This window comes from Oryx dammah, unplaced genomic scaffold (assembly GCF_014754425.2).
Source record: "Oryx dammah isolate SB20612 unplaced genomic scaffold, SCBI_Odam_1.1 HiC_scaffold_20, whole genome shotgun sequence".
In the NCBI taxonomy this organism is placed as follows: domain Eukaryota; kingdom Metazoa; phylum Chordata; class Mammalia; order Artiodactyla; family Bovidae; genus Oryx; species Oryx dammah.
Genome location: NW_024070204.1, coordinates 56,790,924 through 56,813,920, shown reverse-complemented (window position 1 = coordinate 56,813,920; position 22,997 = coordinate 56,790,924). Strand labels below are relative to the sequence as shown.

At 38.5% G+C, this 22,997-nt stretch overlaps 1 protein-coding gene and 1 long non-coding RNA gene across 2 annotated transcripts in view; one reads left to right on the top strand and one right to left on the bottom strand.

Moving 5' to 3' along the window:
• Positions 1 to 2,463: 2,463 nt before the first annotated feature.
• The window catches only part of CWC27 (CWC27 spliceosome associated cyclophilin), a 253,943-nt gene continuing 233,409 nt past the window's right edge, over positions 2,464 to 22,997 (bottom strand). Inside the window, exon 14 of the mRNA XM_040262597.1 lies at positions 2,464 to 2,909. Coding sequence (XP_040118531.1) covers positions 2,747 to 2,909 — 163 coding nt within the window. The 3' untranslated portion in view covers positions 2,464 to 2,746. The remainder of the gene's footprint in view (positions 2,910 to 22,997) is intronic.
• On the top strand, positions 12,472 to 13,419 carry LOC120879580. The gene is made up of 2 exons (XR_005724829.1): positions 12,472 to 12,507; positions 13,278 to 13,419. It is a non-coding gene; the product is annotated as an uncharacterized LOC120879580 (long non-coding RNA).

Sequence of the window (22,997 nt, the reverse complement as noted above, 5' to 3'; positions counted from 1 at the left end):
CCTTGGAGAAGGAAATGGCAATCCACTCCAATACTATTGCCTGGAAAATCCCATGAACAGAGGAGCGTGGTAGGCTACAGTCCATGGGGTCGCAAAGAGTTGGACATGACTGAGTGACTTCACGTAGAGGATGCATATAGAGAAAAATAAGCCCAAATAAATGTAAAACTAGAAGGAACTATAAAGGCTAATTTTTCTTACATATTTTCTCTTTTTTCTTTGAATTCTTTTTTTTTCTTTTTTTGCAATTCACATGGCCCAAACATGTTCCTGTGACATTTCCAAAGATTTTGCTATAAGCACATTTAATATCATATATAACAGTTTAACCATGTTCTTAAGCTTTTCAAAATTGCTATTGCTATTATTTGGTTAAGTTCAAAGTCAGTTTTATTATCATGGTGAAATTCTGATTAGATTCTAATCTCTGTAGAATTTCAGATCTTTCTGCTCCTTGCAGTTAAAGCAACATAAGGAGCACTCAGCCAACCTGTTTTAATTCTGTCATTCAGTTCTCTTTTTCAGCCTATAAATACTAGTCTTCTGGTTGCACCCCAGAGACCTGAGGTTCCTTCTGTTTTGGAGACAAAACCACACTGTTTTAGGTGGACACAGTCTCGGAGGAATGATAGAAAAAACCTATGGGGTACTTCAATACAAACAGATCTAGTGGTAATACTTTTCAACAGTAACCAACAGAGACTTCGTGAGCTGAGAAAAGAGCCTTTTGCTTTGTGAATCTCTGTAATACAACTGCTATTACAGTGATGAGGGAAAGACAGGGCACATTTCCAAACACTGGCTTATTTTTTGGTGACTTTGCATCTATTTCCCAGAAAACTTTTATCATATTCCTCTCCTCTTTGAAACTTTCTCCTACTTCTGTGCAAAAAAGAAAGGAATTGTTCTTCTGTCTTCTTACTCCAGGTTCTAGATATGATCATAAAGAATAAATTATGAAATATTCCAGGCATACCAAAATGTACAGAGAAAAATATAGTGAGGATTGACTACCCAACATCTATCTTAAGAAATCAAACATTACAAATGTAAGTGAATCTCCCTGTGTATTCCTTTTGCCTCCCTAGAGGTAAACACTAACTTTTGCTACATGTGTACATCCATAAACAATGTATAATTGTGAGCTGCACATTTTAAATTTTTATATGGGAGTGTTCCTTTTCCTCACATTATTTTTAAGAGAAACTAATACACAGAAGTCTGGTTTATTGATCTTTACCGCTTACAAAGTATTCCACAGCATGAATATACAATAACTTATTTATCTAGTTTTTGGTTGATACTTCAATGTATATTTAGTACAGTTCCCTTGAGCAGTGTGTGAGAATTTCTTTAGGGGGCAGACCTAGGATTTGAAATTTTGGATCACTGGATATGAACATTTTAAACTTCACTAGATATTGCTGTCTCAAAGACTGGATCACCAGCAGTGAAGCTGGCAGGTTGTTTAACAAGCTCTCTATGATCAAAGTTTCACATTCAGTCTAGATTGGGGTAGTGGTGGTGGGGAGTATGGCAAGAATTTGCTTTTCTAACATGGCCATAAGTGAGGCTGCTGCTGCTACAGTTGTAGTGTCTGGGACTCTGTTGTGAGAGAAACTGCTGTAAAGAAAGCCTGCGTGTGTGTGCCAAGTTGCTTCAGTTGTGTCTGACTCTGTGCCACCCCAAGGACTGTAGCCTGCCAGGCTCCTCTGTGGAAAACCAGGCAAGAATAATGGAGAGGGTTGCCACGCCCTCCTCTGAGGGACCTTCCCGACCAGGGATTCTGCCCGCATCTCTCCCCATCTCCTGCGTTGGCAGGCACATTCTTTATCACTTCTGCCGCCTGGTAGCTTCATAAAGAAAGCCTATTGGGTTCCATTTCAAAAGGGAGAACTGATGAGACACTATCTGAAAATATGTAGCTGGTAAGGTTTTATTAGGTAACTGATTATTGGTAACTGATTTATTAACCTGTGGCAATAATTTTGGCATTCAGATTCTAGAAGACATTGACTAAATAGTATAGATAATAGAGAGTATATAGTCAGCATGACCAATTGTCATAAAAGGCTAAATTTTTAATGAGCTCTGTTGCCAGGATGGGACCTCTGTATATGCTCCTGCTGTTGCTGTGCTGAGAAGGGCAGGTGGATGGGGTCCGGCCATGGTCTGCAGTAAGCCTGGCTGATATTACTTGGTGTGGTTGTGTCTTGACTGCATTCATTAAGCCTAGGTACCTAGATGCAGGTGTCAACATTCACTTAGGGGTTCCTGAAGATTTAAAACAAACCTATCAATCTTTATATTACATAATTTAAAAATTATATTTCAAAGATAGCAGAATGCCAAGGAGGTTTCCCTTAAATATTCTTCCTGTAAAACTTTTATAAAAAAATCTTGAAAACAAAGGCTTCACAGATTTTAGGGTAAAAAGATACAAACAGGCTTGCACAGTCTGCAAATGGTTAATATGTAAACTGGAAGGAAAGTGATTTTATTTCAGATTTAGCAATACAAAAGGTCAATTAGAAAAAAGAAAAAAACATATACCAGTAACCAAAAGCATTTGCTTACGTCATTCCACAATTTACATAAGATAATTGCTTTTCAAAACCAGACAACAGGTTCAAAAATACTTCTTTTCACACCCTTAAGTGATGCTGTCGTTCCGGAACAATGGCTGTTATAAGGCCATTTATTGTGGGCACATTTCCAGCGAGTTCTGGTTATCATTACTCTCATTTTATCTTCTTTCTTTTTTCTCTCTCATCAGCTTTTTGCTTTCTTCCCTCCTCCTTTTATTCACTGGATTCCGAGGATCATAGATTTCAAATGTGTCTGAGTCTTGCATGCTTGCATCTTTCACTTTTCTGCTTTTATCCTCAAACTGAAGTACATGCGACATCCTAAAGTAGGAGAGAGATGGTTCACTGATTTTGGCATAAGAACTGAAAGAAGTTCTACACTACACTTGTCTTGGCATAATGAACCAGAAGGCTACAAAACATCAAGATGGGTTGATTGTTTACTGGTGCTTAAACCACATGGAAACCAACTTCTCAGAAAACACTTAAATTTGAAAAACATGTCTGGAGTTTGTTTTGTTGGTTTGTATTTCTAGTAGTGAGTCTCTGTGCTTCAGACTTCACTTGAGGTTCCTTCTCTAATGGGAGGTTAAGAGTTCTACCCAGAAGTCTTCCTTCAACTAAACTTAGAGAACATTCTGTCAGCTTCCTTTAAAGAGCACACTCACTGAGCCAGAGTGAGCCAGGTTGCAAAGCAAAACCCTGACAGTAAACCAGCCCTATCTGATTTGTTTTGTTTGCAGTAGTTAAATCGGTCAAGTAGGGAATGTGTTCAGAAAATTCCTGTTCAAATGGTGTTATGACTCCCTTTTCTGGGGAGTTGCTGAGTTTAAAAAAATAATTGTACAAAAAAAAAAAAAAAAAGAGCTTTGGGCACAGATCCATGAATTAATTTCCTCCTCTTACTGTTGATTACAACAAATCTAACCACCCTGCTTCCCTGCTTTATCAAATGCTTACTGGTCTTAAGGTATCAACATGTGCTTGAATCCTAAGTGGTCATAAGTTGGCCATGCTTAGCAGCACAGAACTGTGTAAGTGATTAGCTCTGCCCCCATTAGGAGGTGTTGGGAATAAATAGAGAAGTTCCAAACCAGATTCTAGGGCAGCTGAATAAATTTGGAAAGAAAAAAGTTCCGTTTTTTGACATATAAGTAAAACTACTAAGGCTTCTTTTTCTCACTAGATATTTAAGCAATTTTTAAAACAGGCGTACCCAGCACTTTTCTTTATCACAGCAGATATGGCTAAATTGCCTAAAGGATTAACACTCCCCACATGTCAGCTGTAACTTTCAGATGAAATCCAAATATTATAGTGATTTCTTTTTTCCTCTATAAGCAGAGATTGGGCGATAGGTACTAGCAGAAACTCGCACATCCTTTCTTCCTGCAGTACCACAAATGCTGGGTGAAGTTTACTTGTGTTAAGAATTCCCATGGATTTACTTAGATTTTTGAAGAATTCTAAAAAGATTTTGTGAGCAAAATGAAATGTTACAATATTAGTGATACTACAATTGCAAAGAATTCAGTAGGGTTGATTGTCACGAGTTGACAAGCTATATATTACCACCATTCCCACCCTCTTCTTTCCCAGAAAAGCTTATTGGAATGCAATGAGTACAAGTGATATTATTATATGGATGACCTAGAGTCTAGTTTACTAACTGAAGTAAAGCACATTTGCATTTCTGTACTTTATTATTAATATATTATTTGCATTAGACTTCATAACAGTATCACACGTGAGAACTGCTGACTTTTCATACTTTCACAGCTTTAACCTTGGAAACAGCCTTATTTAGAAAGTGCATTATAGGATTATTGCTTATTAGATGGAATCCTCTGAGTATGATTTTCTTATGCTTTCAATGTTCTACACTCTTTAAGTATTAGCATCTGAGAATAAAACAATCCTCAACTCCTAGCAAAAGGCAATTACTCTCTAGCCATGGTAGCAAGGGACCATTAGAACCAGACTGAATTGATCAAACAGGATTTAATCAATTAATGATGGCCCGCATAGGCCAAAATGATCAGTGGTAACTCATTTCAGTAAATATACCTCTGAAAAGCCAAAAATCAGTGACAGACTCATGCTCTTGAAAGCTGGCCAGTCAATGGCAGAACCACACCAGTGAACATGCTTCAGAAAGCCTGCCAATCAGTCACCAGGGGCCTCTCCGTAACAGTGGTGCTTCGGAGGCTGTGATCAACCCTGAGACAATCCCCAACCCCAAAACTCTGCATAAGGTTTGCAACCTGCTTTGCTCAGAGACTGTGCCTAAAAGCAAGCTCTTTCTTACTTAATACGCCTTTTCCCCCCAGATGCTGAGAGGTAGGCTTTTTCTTTTACTTTGATACTCCTTACAATCTATGCAGCATTCCCTACAGAGTGTGCTCTTCAGAAACTGTAAGTGCATTACTGCTGATGAGGACTAAGCTTAGAAGTGTGGCAAGACTGTCCTGTTAAAGGTCCTTGTCACACGTTGTGGGGAACCCAGACCCTAACACTATATTTTGGTAAGTGTGCAGCAGCTTTCCAAATGACTTGTGCTGAGGCTAAGCCCAAACCAGAAAATAGCTGCAATCATCTTCCCTTTAAAACAATCTTATTTGATACTCCTATATTAATATAAGAATACAAACCCCACTATCCTAGTTAACTTAATACCTTTCCATATATACATTCTTCTATTTTAAAAATTAGCCCTTTCTCTGCCCCCAAAGACAGATGGTTTTTTTTTTTTTTTTTGTATTATCTACTTCTAGTTGGGGTTGTCCATGTTTCAAAAATGACTTTATCAGAATTTGTCAAGTAAAACCATTACAAGGCACCCTCCTTTCTATGTCATGAGAGAATCTTACAACTACTGAATTTAGTTGGCTTTGGTGTTAAGAAATAAAATCTAGACATGTGAATAATAGCATAAGAGTCCACAAAAAGAAACAGATTTTCCTACAAATCTGAAAAAACAGAAAGCTGTAAATTAAAGTAGCTGTCATTTTTCAACTGTTTGTTTCATACACCACTGCACTAAACAAGTCCAACATTTTGATTAATAACAAACCTAAACTCAGAGGAAAGAAGGGGCTATCAGCTTACAAACTACTTCAGCTTTAATATCATACTATTTAGCATGGCTGGTTACTCAGCAATAATATTTAATCTTTAATTGAAATAAAAACATAATCAAAATGCTTCTCCCATTTATCTTTCAACATGCTTTGGCCACTTCATTTTAAAAAGCAAAACAAAACAGTTATTATGATTTTCAGCATAATAAACTCCTGACCTGTGTGCCTTCATAAATCACAGACTGCATGAATTGAAAGCATGCCCACATTTTACAGTCTCCTATGAGAATACACATGCAGACTTATTATACAGACTTAATTCAAGTACATAAGGTCTGGTGGTTTATAACCCTGTATGTACTAATAACTCAATACTATCCACTCTGTGGCTGCTCATAGAATTGGGCCAACAAGAGCAGTGAAGTTTTTGGAATTACACACATCATTTACATATGAAAATTTTAGAGCTTGTTCAGCTGAAGGCAAAGACAAATATTTAGTTCTCACTAATTAAAAATTTTACATAAGATCAGATTCTCAAGGAAGAACATTGACTTTAGTGGCTTTAGAAATGTGGAGGCTTCCCATTTCCACAGAGGCTGCGTCTGACAGGTGTATGGTCAGGCCCTTTAAGATGGTGGTTCTCTTGCTTTCTATACAGTCCCTGCTTTACCCCATGACCCATCTTCCCGCTCAACCCCAGAGCCTCAACAGTAACCACTACATGTGTGCCCCCCTGTCCCAGGTAGTGGCTATTCCAGTGCTGACAGCAGAACCAGGCCACCAAGCGAGGCTATCAAAGGGGAGCGTCTTGCCCCCTTGGCGACAGTTAACCTGAGGGGCTGGCAGAGACTTGCTCCTCTGTGGTTCTCCTGTTAACTGGTGAGCCAGTCTGACATCAATTTCCCCTGTAAATGGTGACCTCCTTCCCCGCTGTGGTAGCTAAGACTGCTGCTGCCTCCTGCCTGCCATCTGCCTGTGGGGTAGGGTGTCACTCCACGCCCTTCTGCTTCTGGCTTGTAAGGTTCCCTATGCAATGCATCTTGGGTGACTTTGTCGCTGTTTCCGGGTTCTTTCTTTGGTCTCACGGGTGGGCAACTAAAAGGCTCATAGGCCAGTGGGGTGCAGCCCACAAACAGGTAAGTTTATTTTTCTTTTTTGTATGAGACTGTGTGGAATTATAAACAGAAGTAAGCAAGTGATTCTTCAAAAGGGACCTGGACCCTGACCAAACTGACATCTGTTTTTAAAACCTCTTATATAATTGTGAACTAGATTAAGATGTGACAGCAGTTCATATTCATTGGGAAAACGAGAGAGGTCCTTATTCTCAGACATAGAGTAAGTAGTATTACATACAGAATTTCAATATTCATAACTCATTTCTGACTGAAATGCATTTATGTTTAGTATAATGTAAACAGCTATCTTTTTCATCAGCAATTCTATAAACCACTCTTTCCCATTACCAAGTCTCCCTAAGATAGGAAATTACCACCCTACCCTGAGATTGTTGTAGGCGTCTGTACTATTTCTCCTTTTTCTAACCTCCAAAGGTTCTAAAATAATCTTTCTTATGTTGTTCTTTAGTCACTAAATCATGTCCAACTTTTTTGTGGCCCCATGGACTATATAGCCTGCCAGGCTCCTCTGTCCATGGGATTTCCCAGGCAAGAATGCTGGAGTGGGTTGCCATTTCCTTCTCCAGGGGATCTTCCCAATCTAGGGATCCAACCCTTGTCTCCTGCATTGCAGGCAGATTCTTTACTGCTGAACCACCAGTGAAGCCCTAATCTTTCTTATACATATTCTTTATAGCATATTCTCTGACCAGAAACTATCAGCTATTGGATTCCACTGAAATACCTTAGCCTGACCTTAAAACCCTTTGACAGTGGGATCTTCCTCACCAACTTTGTTTCTTTCATCAACTTTCACCATTTTGTAATTGCCTGTTTACTTGAGTTTGAACATCAGTTATTTCAGACAGTTTGTCTTTTTCACAGCTAAGTTCTCTCTCTGTGCTGGGAATCAAAGCCTTCAGATCCTCTGTACTGGCCAGGCCCTCTGGCTGCAACTGGCTGGTTTGCTAAACTAACACTTAGCCTCCTTTCATGGGCAGGGACTGTTTTTTATTTCTATGATAAACTTCTAAATGTCTAACAGGTTCTGCAGAAAGTCTGGGGCTCCGCACAGGCCCACCTTTTCGTGACCTCTCATAGCTTGGCTCACATTGATAGCTGCTTTTCCACTGCTCTCAGATCAGTGATGGCTAGTTTTTATTCCCTGCAGACTGTGGTGGGAGCGTGTCTTACGTTCTTTCCCATTTCCTATGGTACGGTACCTAATGTAGGTACCTGTAGAACCAGACACGATTTCTTTTAAAACAGTGTTCCTCAAAGTCTAATCCCAGAGTTCTGCAACAAACATAGGTTGCACATTACAATCACTTGGGTAGTTTTTAAAACTGTCAGTGCCAGGCCTCATCATCCCAGGATGGGGCCTCAGCCTCAGTAATCTAAAATTTTTTTTTCCCGGTGATTTAAAAATACAGCCAAAGTTAAGACCACAGCATTAAGTTTAAGAACCTTTACATGTTCAGATTGATTGATTTCATCAGCCATTTGTTCTGGCCCCTTCAGAGAACATTAAGAACAGCTGGTTCCTAATGACAAACTACTCACATACTTAAAGAATCTTAAGTGACTTCTGAGCCTATTTTAACTGAATAATCTCAAGTGTATCATCCATTTCTTAAATATAGTCTGAGGGAAAGGCAAGGAGCTACGCTGAATTACTCATTCAACACTGGAGCCTTTTTATGTGTGAGACCTAGTGTCAGACACTAGGGGAATAAAGCCGAACATGACCCAGGCTCTGCTCTCCTGAAGTGAACAGCCTGTTAGGGGAGATGAGCATACTGGCACCGGAACAAATGTACACTTTGGAACTGTTTGCAGAGTGTGAGGCAACAGTAAGAAGAGCATCCTCTTACATAGCGGACTATGAAGAGCTTTCATGTGTCTGGTATTATCTTCATAATAACTATATGGGGTAGGTGGGAAATATGTTATTCACCCCATTTAACAGGCAACCTGAGAGATTTGTGGTCAACAAACTTGTAGCTGATAAGCAGTTGACAGGATGCTGGATTGAATGTCTTTAGAGGTAACAAATGTTCATCTTGTGAAGATGTATTTAACTTTAGGAATAAATCAAAAAGTTAATTCAGTGCTAAATCCTGTTCCTAGTGAACAGGATTAAAAAAAAAAACCTCAGATCAAGTAGTGCTTATTTCAGAATACAACATTATGAAAAGGCAGCTATGAAGGAGAGAAGGGTAGGTGGTTGCCGCAGCCACGGCCATGGAGAAGCTGCACGGGTCCTAAGCAGCCAGGATGACAGGAGCAGGGCCTGACGGCACAGGTCCTTGATGCCTCGACGCTTAGTTTCAACACCAGGCTGAAGTGGTTTGCCATATGCTTCATCAGTGGCATCTTCTTCTCCATCCTTGGAACTGGATTGCTGTGGCTCCCTGGAGGCATAAAGCTTTTTGCAGTGTTTTATACTTTTGGAAATATTGCTGCATTAGCCAGTACATGCTTTTTAATGGGACCTGTGAAACGACGAAGATCATGGCATCCGGTCCCATCACTTCATGGGAAATAGATGGGGAAACAGTGTCAGACTTTATTTTTTTGGGCTCCAAAATCACTGCAGATGGTGATTGCAGCCATGATATTAAAAGACGCTTACTCCTTGGAAGAAAAGTTATGAGCAACCTAGATAGCATATTCAAAAGCAGAGACATTACTTTGCCGACTAAGGTCCGTCTAGTCAAGGTTATGGTTTTTCCTGTGGTCATGTATGGATGTGCGAGTTGGACTGTGAAGAAGGCTGAGCACCGAAGAATTGATGCTTTTGAACTGTGGTGTTGGAGAAGACTCTTGAGAGTCCCTTGGACTGCAAGGAGATCCACCCAGTCCATTCTGAAGGAGATCAACCCTGGGATTTCTTTGGAAGGAATGATGCTAAAGCTGAAACTCCAGTACTTTGGCCACCTCATGTGAAGAGTTGACTCACTGGAAAAGACTCTGATGCTGGGAGGGATTGGGGGCAGGAGGAGAAGGGGATGACCCAGGATGAGATGGCTGGATGGCATCACTGACTCGATGGACGTGAGTCTGGGTGAACTCTGGGAGTTGGTGATGGAGAGGGAGGCCTGGCGTGCTGCAATTCATGGGGTCACAAAGAGTCGGACACGACTGAGCGACTGAACTGAACTGAACTGTGAAACAACTGAAGAAAATGTTTGAAACAACGAGATTGCTTGCAACAATTATTATGCTTTTGTGTTTCGTGCTCACCCTGTGCACTGCTCTTTGGTGGCAGAAGGGGCTGGCCATGTTATTCTGCATATTGCAGTTCCTCTCGATGACCTGGTATAGTCTGTCTTACATCCCATACACAAGGGATGCAGTAATTAAGTGCTGCTCTTCTCTCCTGAGCTGAAAGCTGTTTGAAAAGAAGGAAACTGTTTGAAAAGACCTTTTGAAAGTTGATGTTCTGGTTTTGGTGCGGTGTCCTTTTCCTGATACAGTGATCACTCCAGAACAACTGCACTGACCATCTAAGCCCATTCTGTATACTGATAAAACTGCGTAGCCATTAAACTGTTGGATGCTTGTGACAGGAAATTCATTACGTGCCATTAATACGCTCTGTCAGAGACGAGGAGATTTTAATCACTGCCAAGTGCAAATGATTTTTAGCCAGTTTTTAAATCTTTTTTCTAAACAGCATTTGAGATGTGAATATTTAAGGATAAGCCTACGCTGCAAGATATATTCAGCTTTTTTGGTGGTTTTTAAGGGTCTACATTTAAAAAATATCTTTTTAAAATAAAAACTTTAAATGTGAAAGCTTTTACTTTAAGCTAAACCGCTTTATTGTATTAATAAAAAATAATATATAAATCTTCCTAATTTTGAAATAAACCCACACTTGGAAAAAATTTAAAAATAAAAGAAAAGGCAGCTATGAAGAGCCAAGAATGATAATATTTGCAGCTCCCAGGCTGGCCTTTAATGCCATTTAGAAAAGAGGTTCCCAAAACATCTTGAACCATATGAGAACCTCATTGGGAAAAGGCACTTCTGTGAGGTGAACATTTGCCTTTTTTTTCTTTTTTTTAAAGGGGGCAGTTAATTTCCACTGTAAGTTTTTATGCCTTTATTGCCTTTTCTCACTGTTCTCTGAAATTAGTCCCAATTTCTCCATAATCCTAAAATGAGGACCTCCATTCGGCTGGAGGTCCAAGAGGAGCATGAGCCAAGGGCCCTGGCCTGACCCTGAGAGAGTGGATGTCTGCAGTGCCACAGCCCTGGCTGACCCTGTAGGGTGGATGTCTTGCAGTCTTCTCTCAGCCATCCAAATTGCTAAGGAGTGCCTTGTGACGGATGATATCCAGGAGGTCTTTTCTGTTACATATATATTTTTCAAAAATTCAGATTTAGCCACGAAAACTGCCCTGTTCCCACTATCTAAACAATGAAACTCAAATTTCTTATGTAGCCTCTATGACCCAGCTTTTGTTCCTCTCTCTAAGCTACTATGTCATCTTCACCTCTTATGCTCCAGACATCCCGAATTACTCGCTGTTCCTCTGCAGAACCTGCTTTCCTGCCTCCTTGCCACCTCTGTATGGTGATATACTTCTCTCCCTGCTTCAACTGAGGTATCATCCCTCTGAGAATCAGTCCATGATTCCTCTCCTGCTCTTTTTCAGGAAGGTTAAGGTCCTCTTACGAACCTATTTTTAGTTCAGCCTCCCTCACTAGACTGAAGATAGCTCTGTTTTATGGACTTCTCTACCATCACAGGCACCAAGGCTTCACAAGAAGGGTGCCCTCAATAAATGCTAAATAAACACATGTTTCTGGATAGCTAGAAACCTCTAAAAACCTGGCTTTATTCACCTTTCTCCTTGAGTATTAAAAGGTAATTCTAAATTTTATCAATTACAGTTGACCCTTGAACAGCACAGGTTTGAAATACACAGTCCACTTCTATGCAGATTTTCTGCAGATACTTCGGCACTATCTGATCTGTAGTTGGCTGATTGTGCAGAAGTGGAGCCACTTATTTAGAGGAAACAGGTATGTGGAGGGCCAACCATAAATTATAAGTGGATTTTCAACTGCACGAAGTGAGGGTGCCTTAAACCTCCACATTGCTCAAGTGTTAACTGAATGTTTGTAAGTCTTTCACTTTTCCAGATTAAGTAACAATTTCAGAAGGATAGGTATTAACTTTTCTTTAAATGTTTGATGGAATTCACCTGTGAAGCCATCTGGTCCTGGACTTTTATTGGGAGTTTTAAAACCACAGATTCAATTTCAGTACTTGTAATTTGGTCTGTTCATATTCTATTTCTTCCTGGTTTAATCTTGGGAGATTGTGCCTTTCTAAGAATTTGTCCATTTCTTCTAGATTGTCTATTTTATTGGCATATAGTTGGTTGTAGTAGTCAGTTATGGTCCTTTGTATTACTTTGGTGGTGGTTATAATTTTTTTCATTTCTAGTTTTGTTCATATGGTCCCTCTCCCTTTTTTTCTTGATGAGTCTGGCTAAAGCTTTATCAATTTTATCTTTCCAAAGAACTGGTTTTTTAGTTTAGTAAATCCTTTCTATGTTTTTTTTTAAGTTTCTACTTATTTCTGCTCTGATCTTTATGATTTATTTCCTTCTACTAACTTTGGGTTCCATTTGTTCTTTTTCTCCTTGCTTTAGGTGTAAGTTTAGGCTGGTTGGTTGGGATTTTTTTTTGGTTCCTAAGGTAAGCTTGTGTTGCTATGAACTTTACTCTTACGACTGCTTTGCTGCGTCCCCTAGGTTTTGGATCATCATGTTTTCCTTTTCATTTGTCTCCGGGTATTTTTTGATCTCTTTAATTTCTTCAATGATCCATTGGTTGTTTAATAGGATATTGTTTAGCTTCTATGTTTGCATTTTTTTTGCAGTTATTTCCTTATATAGTCAATTTCTAATCTCATAGTGTTGTAGTCGGAAAAGCTGCTTTATGATTTCAAGTTTCTTAAATTTTGACAATTTCCAGGGATACTGGTTGGATGTTTTGTGGGATGCCCCATCACTGAAATTTGTCTGATTCGTCTCATGATAAGACTGGGCTTTGAGTTACTGGGATAAAGACCAAGATGTAAAGTGCAATTATCATTACATCATATCAAGGGTACATACTATCAACATGATTTATAATGTTGATGTTGACCATGACCACATTGCTGAGGTAGTACTTGTCAAATTTCTCCACTGTAAAGTTAATCTTTTTTTTTCCCCTGCTTTCCATGTTGAGTTCTTTGAAAGCAAGTTCACTATATGCAGTCCACACCAAGGAGTGAAGAGTTATACTTATCTATTCTTTTTATTAAGATTATTGTTTTCTAACTTGTTATTTCAGAAAAATGATTGATTTTTGTGTATTTATTTTATATCTGGTAATAATACTGATTGCTTAGGACTGCTGGTGGATAGCTTTCAATTTTCTAGATCTGCAAGTAAATTGTTTTCCCCCATTTCATTTTATAGATAAGCAACTGAAGAAAAGCTATTGAGATTATTTACCAGCCTGAAGCCTGATTTCCAGTTCATGCCTAGAAATCTGTCTCATTATGTCCAATACTTTTACAGGTACTTTTGCTTCTATAAAATAATAAAGACTTAAATAACTTGTTGAGGATTTAGGTAACTATGCTAACACACATTTGTTACTTATTACAACTTTAAGCAAGTACAAGTAGTATAAAAATTGCAACCTTTTAGATTTGTATCAAATGAGTCAAAACTAGTTATATAAGGAATAATGAAATTATCAACTACAGATCTCACAAATCTTTTTTCTTTAAGTCTCAGTTCATTTTGGACACTTAAAAATATAACAGGTATTTTTGTTTAAATATTGAGATTTTCTTATGACTTCTCAGTTCAGTTGCTCAGTCTGAAATAACAAGTTAGGAAACAAGAATTTAAATAAAAAGAGTAGGGAAGTAAACTCTTCACTCCTTGGTGTGGACTGCATATAGTGAATTTGCTTCCAAAGGATTCAACATGGAAAGCAGAAAAAAAAAAAAAAAAAAAGATTAACTTTACAGTGAAGAAATCTGACACGACTTTGTGACCCCATGGACTGCAGCAGGCCAGGCTTCCCTGTCCATCACCAACTCCTGGAGCTTGCTCAAACTCATGTCTATCAAGTCAGTGATGCCATCCAAGCATCTCATTGTCTGTCGTCCCCTTCTCCTCCTGCCTTCAATCTTTCCCAGCATCAGTGTCTTTTCCAGTGAGTCATTTCTTCCGATCAGGTGGCCAAAGTATTGGAGTTTCAGCTTCAGCATCGGTCCTTCCAATGAATATTCAGGACTGATTTCCTTTAAGATTGACAGGTTGGAGCTCCTTGCCGTCCAAGAGTCTTGGACTCTCAAGAGTCTTCTCCAACACCACAGTTCAAAAGCATCAATTCTTCGGCACTCAACTTTCTTTATAGTCCAGCTCTCACATCCTTACATGCTGCTGCTGCTGCTAAATCGCTTCAGTCATGTCCAACTCTGTGAGACCCCATTGATGGCATGACTACTGGAAAAACCATAGCTTTGACTAGATGGACCTTTGCTGGCCAAGACCAAGATGTAAAGTGCAATTATCATTATATCATATCAAGAGTACATACAATCAACCTGATTTCTAGAATAAATTTAAAAACATTAATTGGATAATACTGATTAGATGATTTAATTTCTGCATTTTTAACTCCAAAATGTAATATTAAAGTTAAAACCTTATGAATTTTTTTATTTTTAGGATTTAGTGCCATCGCTAGTTACAAATAACTTATGGCTCTTGTTTTCACAAATGTTCAAAGCTTCTATAGGGATTAAGAAGTTAAAGGGTTAAAAAGTACCAGTTTTTAAAGTTATCTTTTTTCAGTATGAAGTATATAGAGATCATAGTATTTCATAGGAAGAGACAGACAAAACATAAATGAGTCCAGAGACCAAAGTATGTATGTTTAAAAAGAATTCCTGGAAAATGAGGTCAGTAGCATTCTTTATGAACAGCAAAGCAGGATGGCACAAGACAGATGATTGAGAAACAGAAAGACTAAAAAAGCAAGAAAACAAGGAGGGAAAAAATGTAAGAAAACTCAGAGAGGAATAGAGAAACAGTGACTAAAGGAAGCATAGAAAAATGTCCAAAACTCAAAGAGTTTTGGAAATTGACCTAGGAGGAAAAATAGGAATTAGCAAAGTACAGGAAAATAGAACACTAGGTAAACCAAGCAAAGAGGAAAATAGACGCTGGCCTTTGAAAAAGAAAACACAGATGAAAGCCAGTGCGTTTTCTTTTTCTGTTCATTTTCACATGGGAAAACTTCCTTTGTTCTGAGTTTTGAATGAATATTAGTATTTCTCCTTTAGTTTAGAATTTTGAAAAGCTGACTTTAAAAATATATTTTGTTTCCTTTAGTTGAAAAAGAGAAATTCCACAATATTATAGAGTGCCTTTAATAAATACTGCATATTGTTGAGGCAAATATAAAATATGTAACTTTTAAAATATATTCAGCAACATGGGAATGCAGTTTCTTGGCTTTCTGGCCTATCTAGCATGCTTCACACTCAACAGGACACAGGTGGAAAGATTTAAGAGGCTTTCCAGAATAAATCTGTAATATGTATTTTTACACTTGCCATGAGATTTAACCAACTGCTCAGGCAGTAACTTTAAAAAATTTATTTAATTGTAGGGTAACTGCTTTACAATATTGTGTTGGCTTCTGCCACACATCAACACGAAGCAGCCACAGGTATACACATGTCCCCTCCCTCTTGAACCTCCTTCCCACCCCATTCCACGCCTCTAGGTTGTCACAGAGCATCGGATTTGAGCTTCAGCATCATAGAGCAAATTTCCACTGGCTATCTAATTTCTATCTATGCAGGTGGTAATGTATATGTTTCAATGCTACTCTCTTAGTTCTTCTCACCTTCTCCTTCCCTGCCCTGTGTCCACAAATCTGTTGTCTATTGTCTTTCTCTCCAAGGCTGCCCTGCAGATAAGTTCATCAGTACCATCTTTCTAGATTCCATAATGTGTGCATATTCAGTTTTGCCTGACTCTTTGTGACCCTTTGGACTATAGCCTCTCAAGTTCCTCTGTCCATGGGATTTTCCAGGCAAGAATATTGGAGTGGGTTCCCATTTCCTTCTCTAGGGGATCTTCCTGACCTAGGGACTGAATCTGTGTCTTTTATGTCTCGTGCATTGCAGGAGGATTCTTTACCTGCTGAGCCATTTCATACATATATATATGTGTTAACATTTCGATATCTGTCTCTTTCTGACTTACTTCACTATGTATAATCAGTTCAGTTCAGTTCAGTCGCTCAGTTGTGTCCGACTCTTTGCAACCCCATGAATCGCAGCACGCCAGGCCTCCCTGTCCATCACCATCTCCCGGAGTTCACTCAGACTCACATCCATTGAGTCCGTGTTGCCAACCAGCCATCTCATCCTCTGTCATTCCCTTCTCCTCCTGCCCCCAATCCCTCCCAGCATCAGAGTCTTTTCCAATGAGTTAACTCTTCGCATGAGGTGTCCGAAGTACTGGAGCTTCAGCTTTAGCATCATTCCTTCCAAAGAAATCCCAGGGCTGATCTCCTTCAGAATGGACTGGTTGGATCTACTTGCAGTCCAAGGGACTCTCAAGAGTCTTCTCCAACACCACAGTTCAAAAGCATCAATTCTTCGGCGCTCAGCCTTCTTCACAGTCCAACTCTCACATCCATAAATGAACACTGGAAAAACCATAGCCTTGACTAGACGGACCTTAGTCGGCAAAGTAATGTCTCTGCTTTTGAATATACTATCTAGGTTGGTCATAACTTTTCTTCCAAGGAGTAAGCGTCTTTTAATTTCATGGCTGCAATCACCATCTGCAGTGATTTTGGAGCCCCCCAAAATAAAGCCTGACACTGTTTCCACTGTTTTGCCATGTATTTGCCATGAAGCGATGGGACCAGATGCCATGATCTTCATTTTCTGAATGTTGAGCTTTAAGCCAACTTTTTCACTCTCTTCTTTCACTTTCATCAAGAGGCTTTTTAGTTCCTCTTCACTTTCTGCCATAAGGGTGGTGTCATCTGCCTATCTGGGGTTATTGATATTTCTCCCAGCAATCTTGATTCCAGCTTGTGTTTCTTCCAGTCCAGCGTTTCTCATGATGTACTCTGCATAGAAGTTAAATAAGTAGGGTGACAATATACAGCCTCGATGTACTCCTTTTCCTATTTGGAACCAGTCTGTTGTTCCATGTCCAGTTCTAACTATTGCTTCCTGACCTGCATACAGATTTCTCAAGAGGCAGGTTAGGTAGTCTGGTATTTCCATCTCTTTCAGAATTTTCCACAGTTTACTGTGATCCACACAGTCAAAGGCTTTGGCATAGTCAATAAAGCAGAAATAGATGTTTTTCTGGAACTCTCTTGCTTTTTCCATGACCCAGCGGATGTTGGCAATGTGATCTCTGGTTCCTCTGCCTTTTCTAAAACCAGCTTGAACATCAGGGAGTTCATGGTTCACGTATTGCTGAAGCCTGGCTTGGAGAATTTTGAGCATTACTTTACTAGCATGTGACATGAGTGCAATTGTGCCATAGTTTGAACATTCTTTGGCATTGCCTTTCTTTGGGATTGGAATGAAAACTGATCTTTTCCAGTCCTGTGGCCACTGCTGAGTTTTCCACATTTGCTGGCATATTGAGGGCAGCACTTTCACAGCATCATCTTTCAGGATTTGAAACAGCTGAACTGGAATTCCATCACCTCCACTAGCTTTGTTCGTAGTGATGCTTTCTAAGGCCCACTTGACTTCACTTTCCAAGATGTCTGGCTCTAGATTAGTGATCACATCATCATGATTATCTGGGTCATGAAGATCTTTTTTGTACAGTTCTTCCGTGTATTCTTGCCACCTCTTCTTAGTATCTTCTGCTTCTATTAGGTCCATACCATTTCTGTCCTTTATTGAGCCCATCTTTGCATGAAATGTTCCCTTGGTTTCTCTAATTTTCTTGAAGAGATCTCTAGTCTTTCCCATTCTGTTCTTTTCCTCTATTTCTTTGCATTGATCTCTGAAGAAGGCTTTCTTATCTCTTCTTGCTATTCTTTAGAACTCTGCATTCAGATGCTTATATCTTTTCTTTTCTCCTTTGCTTTTTGCTTCTCTTCTTTTCACAGCTATTTGTAAGGCCTCCCCAGACAGCCATTTTGGTTTTTTGCATTTCTTTTCCATGGGGATGGTCTTGATTCCTGTCTTCTGTACAATGTCACGAACCTCTTTCCATAGTTCGTCAGGCACTCTATCTATCAGATCTAGGCCCTTAAATCTATTTCTCACTTCCACTGTATAATCATAAGGGATTTGATTTAGGTCATACCTGAATGGTCTAGTGGTTTTCTCTACTTTCTTCAATTTAAGTCTGAATTTGGCAATAAGGAGTTCATGATCTGAGCCACAGTCAGCTCCTGGTCTTGTTTTTGTTGACTGTATAGAGCTTCTCCATCTTTGGCTGTAAAGAATATAATCAATCTGATTTTGGTGTTGACCATCTGGTGATGTCCATGTATAGAGTCTTCTCTTTGTGTTGCTGGAAGAGGGTGTTTGCTATGACCAGTGCATTTTCTTGGCAAAACTCTATTAGTCTTTGCCCTGCTTCATTCTGCATTCCAAGGCCAAATTTGCCTATTACTCCAGGTGTTTCTTGACTTCGTACTTTTGCATTCCAGTCTCCTATAATGAAAAGTACATCTTTTTTGGGTAATAGGATCTACGTTTATCCACCTCATCAGAACTGACTCAAATGCATTCCTTTTTATGGCTGAGTAATATTCCATTATGTATATGTACTACAACTTCTTTATCCATTCCTCTGTTGACAGATATCCAGGTTGCTTCGGAGCACTACTGTAAATAGTGCTGCAATGAACACTGGGGTATATGTACCTTTTTCAATTATGGTTTCCTCAGGGTATATGCCCAGTAGTGGGACTGCTGGATCATATGGTAGTTCCATTCCTAGCTTTTTAAGGAATCTCCACACTGTTCTCCACAGTGGCTGGATCAATTTGCATTCCCACCAACAGTGCAAAAGGGTTCCCTTTTCTCCACACCCTATTCAGCCTTTATTGTTTATAGATTTTTTGATGATGGCCATTCTTACTGGTATGAGGTGACACCTCACTGTAGTTTTGATTTGCATTTTTCTAATAATGAGTGATGTTGAGCATCTTTTCATGTGTTTTATTAGCCATCTGTATGCCTTCTTTGGAGAAATATATATCTAGGTCTTCTGCCCACTTTTTTAATTGGGTTGTTTTTCTGGTATTGAGCTGAATGAGATGCTTGTATATTTTGGAGAATAAACCTTTGTCAGTTATTTCATTTTTAATTGTTTTCTCCCATTATGAGGGTTGTCTTTTAATCTTGTTTATTGTTTCCTTTGCTGTGCAAAAGCTTTTAAGTTTAATTAGGTCCCATTTGATTATTATTATTATTTTTTTTCCTATTACTCTAGGAGATGGGTCACAGAGGATCTTGTTGTGATATATATTGAAGAGTGTACTGCCTATATTTTCCTCTAAGTTTCTGGCCTTACATTTAAGTCTTTAATTCATTTTGAGTTTAATTTTGTGTGTGGTGTTAGGAAGTGTTTTAGCTTCATTCTTTTGCATGTAGCTGTCCAGTTTTCCCAGCACCATTTATTGAAGAGGCTGTCTTTTCTCCATTGTATATTCTTGCCTTTGTCAAAGATAAGGTACCTATAGGTGTGTGGGTTTATCTCTGGGCTTTCTAACTTGTTCCATTGGTCTATATTTCTGTTTGTACTACTACCATACTGCACTGTCTTGATGACTTTAGCTCTGTAGTATAGTCTGAAGTCAGGAAGGTTGATTCTTCCATTTTTCTTTCTCAAGATTGCTTTGGCTATCTGGGGTCTTTTGTGTTTCCAGATAAATTGTAAAAGTTTTTGTTCTAGTTTTAAAATGTCATTGGTAGTTTGATAGAGATTGCACTGAATTTGTAGATTACTTTGGGTAGTATAGCCATTTTCACAACATTGATTCTTCTAAGCCAAGAATATAGTGTATCTCTCCATCTGTTTGTGTCATCTTGCCAATAACTTTTAATATATGGTCTGTGAACTAATAAAACATAGGGAAGATGGAGTTTCCAATCCAAAGGCCTGGTGAGCAGCTGGGGTACATGGCTATTTGCCTGTGTCAAAACAAAGCCATGAACAAAGCAAACTTCTCTAATGTGATAGAAATTTATTTCAGAGCAGACAAGAAAGCAGTAAATACAGAAGAGTCTTCTTCATCCAGAAGAAAAGGGCAGAAAAAGAGGTAACTTCAGGGATTGGACAGAAGGCTTATTACAATTTGAGTAATCACCTTTCCAGGGTCAGCAGCTCTGACAAAGACTTATTTATAAAGAACCATGTTGGTCTTCAGCAGCATTATTTATAGTCTTGTATAAAATGGACACTAAATAGGGAACCTGGTCTATAATCATATTCCTTCTCCCTTCATTTTATTACTGCCTTAGAACTTGGCTAAGAGGGAGAAATGGAAGGAAAACATTCACATTACACTGAGCCTATAATTGTATAATCTCCAAAGTAATGATATTCTGCTTCATATTTAAATTGTATTTACCAGTGAAACCCCACCTCCTAATTTCTTTCCAGCACTGGCATCAAGGGAAAAAAAACCCAACATTTCATTTATGAGGTAGTATGGTTTTTCCAGTGGTCATGTATGGATGTGAGAGTTGGACTGTGAAGAAGGCTGAGCGCTGAAGAATTGATGCTTTTGAACTGTGGTGTTGGAGAAGACTCTTGAGAGTCCCTTGGACGGTAAGGAGATCCAACCAGTCCATTCTGAAGGAGATCAACCCTGGGATTTCTTTGGAAGGAATGATGCTAAAGCTGAAATTCCAGTACTTTGGCCATCTCATGTGAAGAGTTGACTCATTGGAAAAGACTCTGATGCTGGGAGGGATTGGGGGCAGGAGGAGAAGGGGACGACAGGGGATGAGATGGCTGGATGGCGTCACTGACTCAATGGATGTGAGTCTGAGTGAACTCTGGGAGTTGGTGATGGACAGGGAGGCCTGGCGTGCTGCGATTCATTGGGTCGCAAAGAGTCGTACACGACTAAGCAACTGAACTGAACTGAACTGTTTACCATAAAAATATCAGATCTCAATTTTTTCTCAGAATATTAAAAATTACAATAAAAACTAAACACTGTAACTTGTGGGCTAATTAGGGAAAGGTCACAAACACTGTCAAATATTATAGAAATGCTATAAATTCCAATCATCATCTCACTATACTGACAGTAGTCAAATATAGACAAATTAATTTTTAAAAATAACAGGGACAACATTGAATGAGAATAAAATACTTTCTGATTGCACTGATTGTTCCAGACACTGTGCTAAATCCTTCAAAATCAGTATTCCACTTAATCCACAGATATACCTATCAGGAAGGTACTCTTATTATATCCCATTTACACTTTAAGGAACAGGCTAAGAAAGGATATATAATTTGTCCAAGATCACACAGCTAGTAAAGTTCCAAAGTAGCATTCAAAATCAGGTCTAACTTGAAACTCCATAATCAACCACGCTATTTACATTTTTAAGAAAAATTACAAATAAATCACAGGTACTTCTTGTTCAAGTTAAACAACATTTTGAGTAACTTTCTGAATTATAATTCTTCAAATAATATAGGGATTATAATAGTAGGGCCATGAATCTAAAGATGGTCAGACAATTTTTGATCAAGAATTTAAGTCGTGAAGTCACTTGTCTGACCTAGTTACTACAGTTTGAAACAATACTGCCTTATTAGAAATACAAAATTATGCATTGTTGAAATACAAAATCACAAACAAGGTAATGTTTTTGAAAAAAAAACAGAATCAAATCACTGAGTCAAACATGATTGGCTCTTTCTGAAATCTACCACTTCCTAGCTATGAGATCTTGACCAAAACTATGTGACCTTTCTGTGCCTCAGATTCTTCTCATAGAATCTGGGCCTAAGAACAATATCAGACTTATAGGTTTAAAAAAGATAGGTGTTTTGAAAATGTTCAGTAAAAGTTAACTTCTTACTATGGTTTACTTCTACTTAGAAAAATAGTTCAAGCCCACTGTTTTATTTATCATAGTCAAGTGAACTATCTGAACACAAAGAACAGAACATTATTATTATATGTAACTTGATTATCCACTAGTGCCAGAGAAGAAAAAGGGTATTAATAATCCAAAATGTCAGGTGGTAGAAAGATTATTAATGAATGTCTTTGGAAGTTGGTTCTGTGACTTACATTTATACATGGCCACCCTAGATGTCCTTGGAATTCACATCTTATAAAATATAAGTGAGATATCGTCTACCCTATGCCTTCGTTGATCCTTTGTGCTTTTGTTCAGTACTAAGGAGATGGAAAAATTCTGATCAACCTTCTCATAAAAACTTTTATATACCTATAATAGAAAATGGCAATCAAATATCCTAGATTTTGTTCTTTTTATTCCTCACACTACTTATTTTCCACATGTAGTCTTTTCCATTACTTTGAAGGAAGGGGGTTTGCCTAGGATTGATTACTTCCTTCTTGGCTCTAGGGGCACAATTCAGGTAGTGGCCACCTGTTAAATAATGAGGGCTTTTTACTGATTTCATGGTCAACTGTCTTAAGGTTTCTCCAGGTGTGGTTAACTAAAAGAAAATAAGAACGTAGCACACTAACCAGTTGTTTAAGCATTTACAGTAAAAATAAAAATGTTGAACAATAAAGTCCAACTTGCTTACCAAATATTAAATAGTATTACACTGCTACAGTATTGAGGTACTGACACAGGAATAGATAGAAAAATCCATGTAAAATAATGAAGCTGATCCAAAAATGTATGCAAGACCTATTCCATCATAAAGGACGTGTTTAATATTGGTGGGGAAACATAGGACTACTCAATTGTGGTGATTAGTAATTTAGGAAAAAAGAGTTGTAACATTAACCTAATATAATATACCAAATCAATTCCAGATAGATTAAAGATGTAAAATTAAAAATAAAACCATAAAATTACTTGAGAAAGATACAACTAGGTATTTATAATCCTGGGATTTTTAAAGGCCTAAAGATGAAACTGGGCAGAAAACATGGAGAAA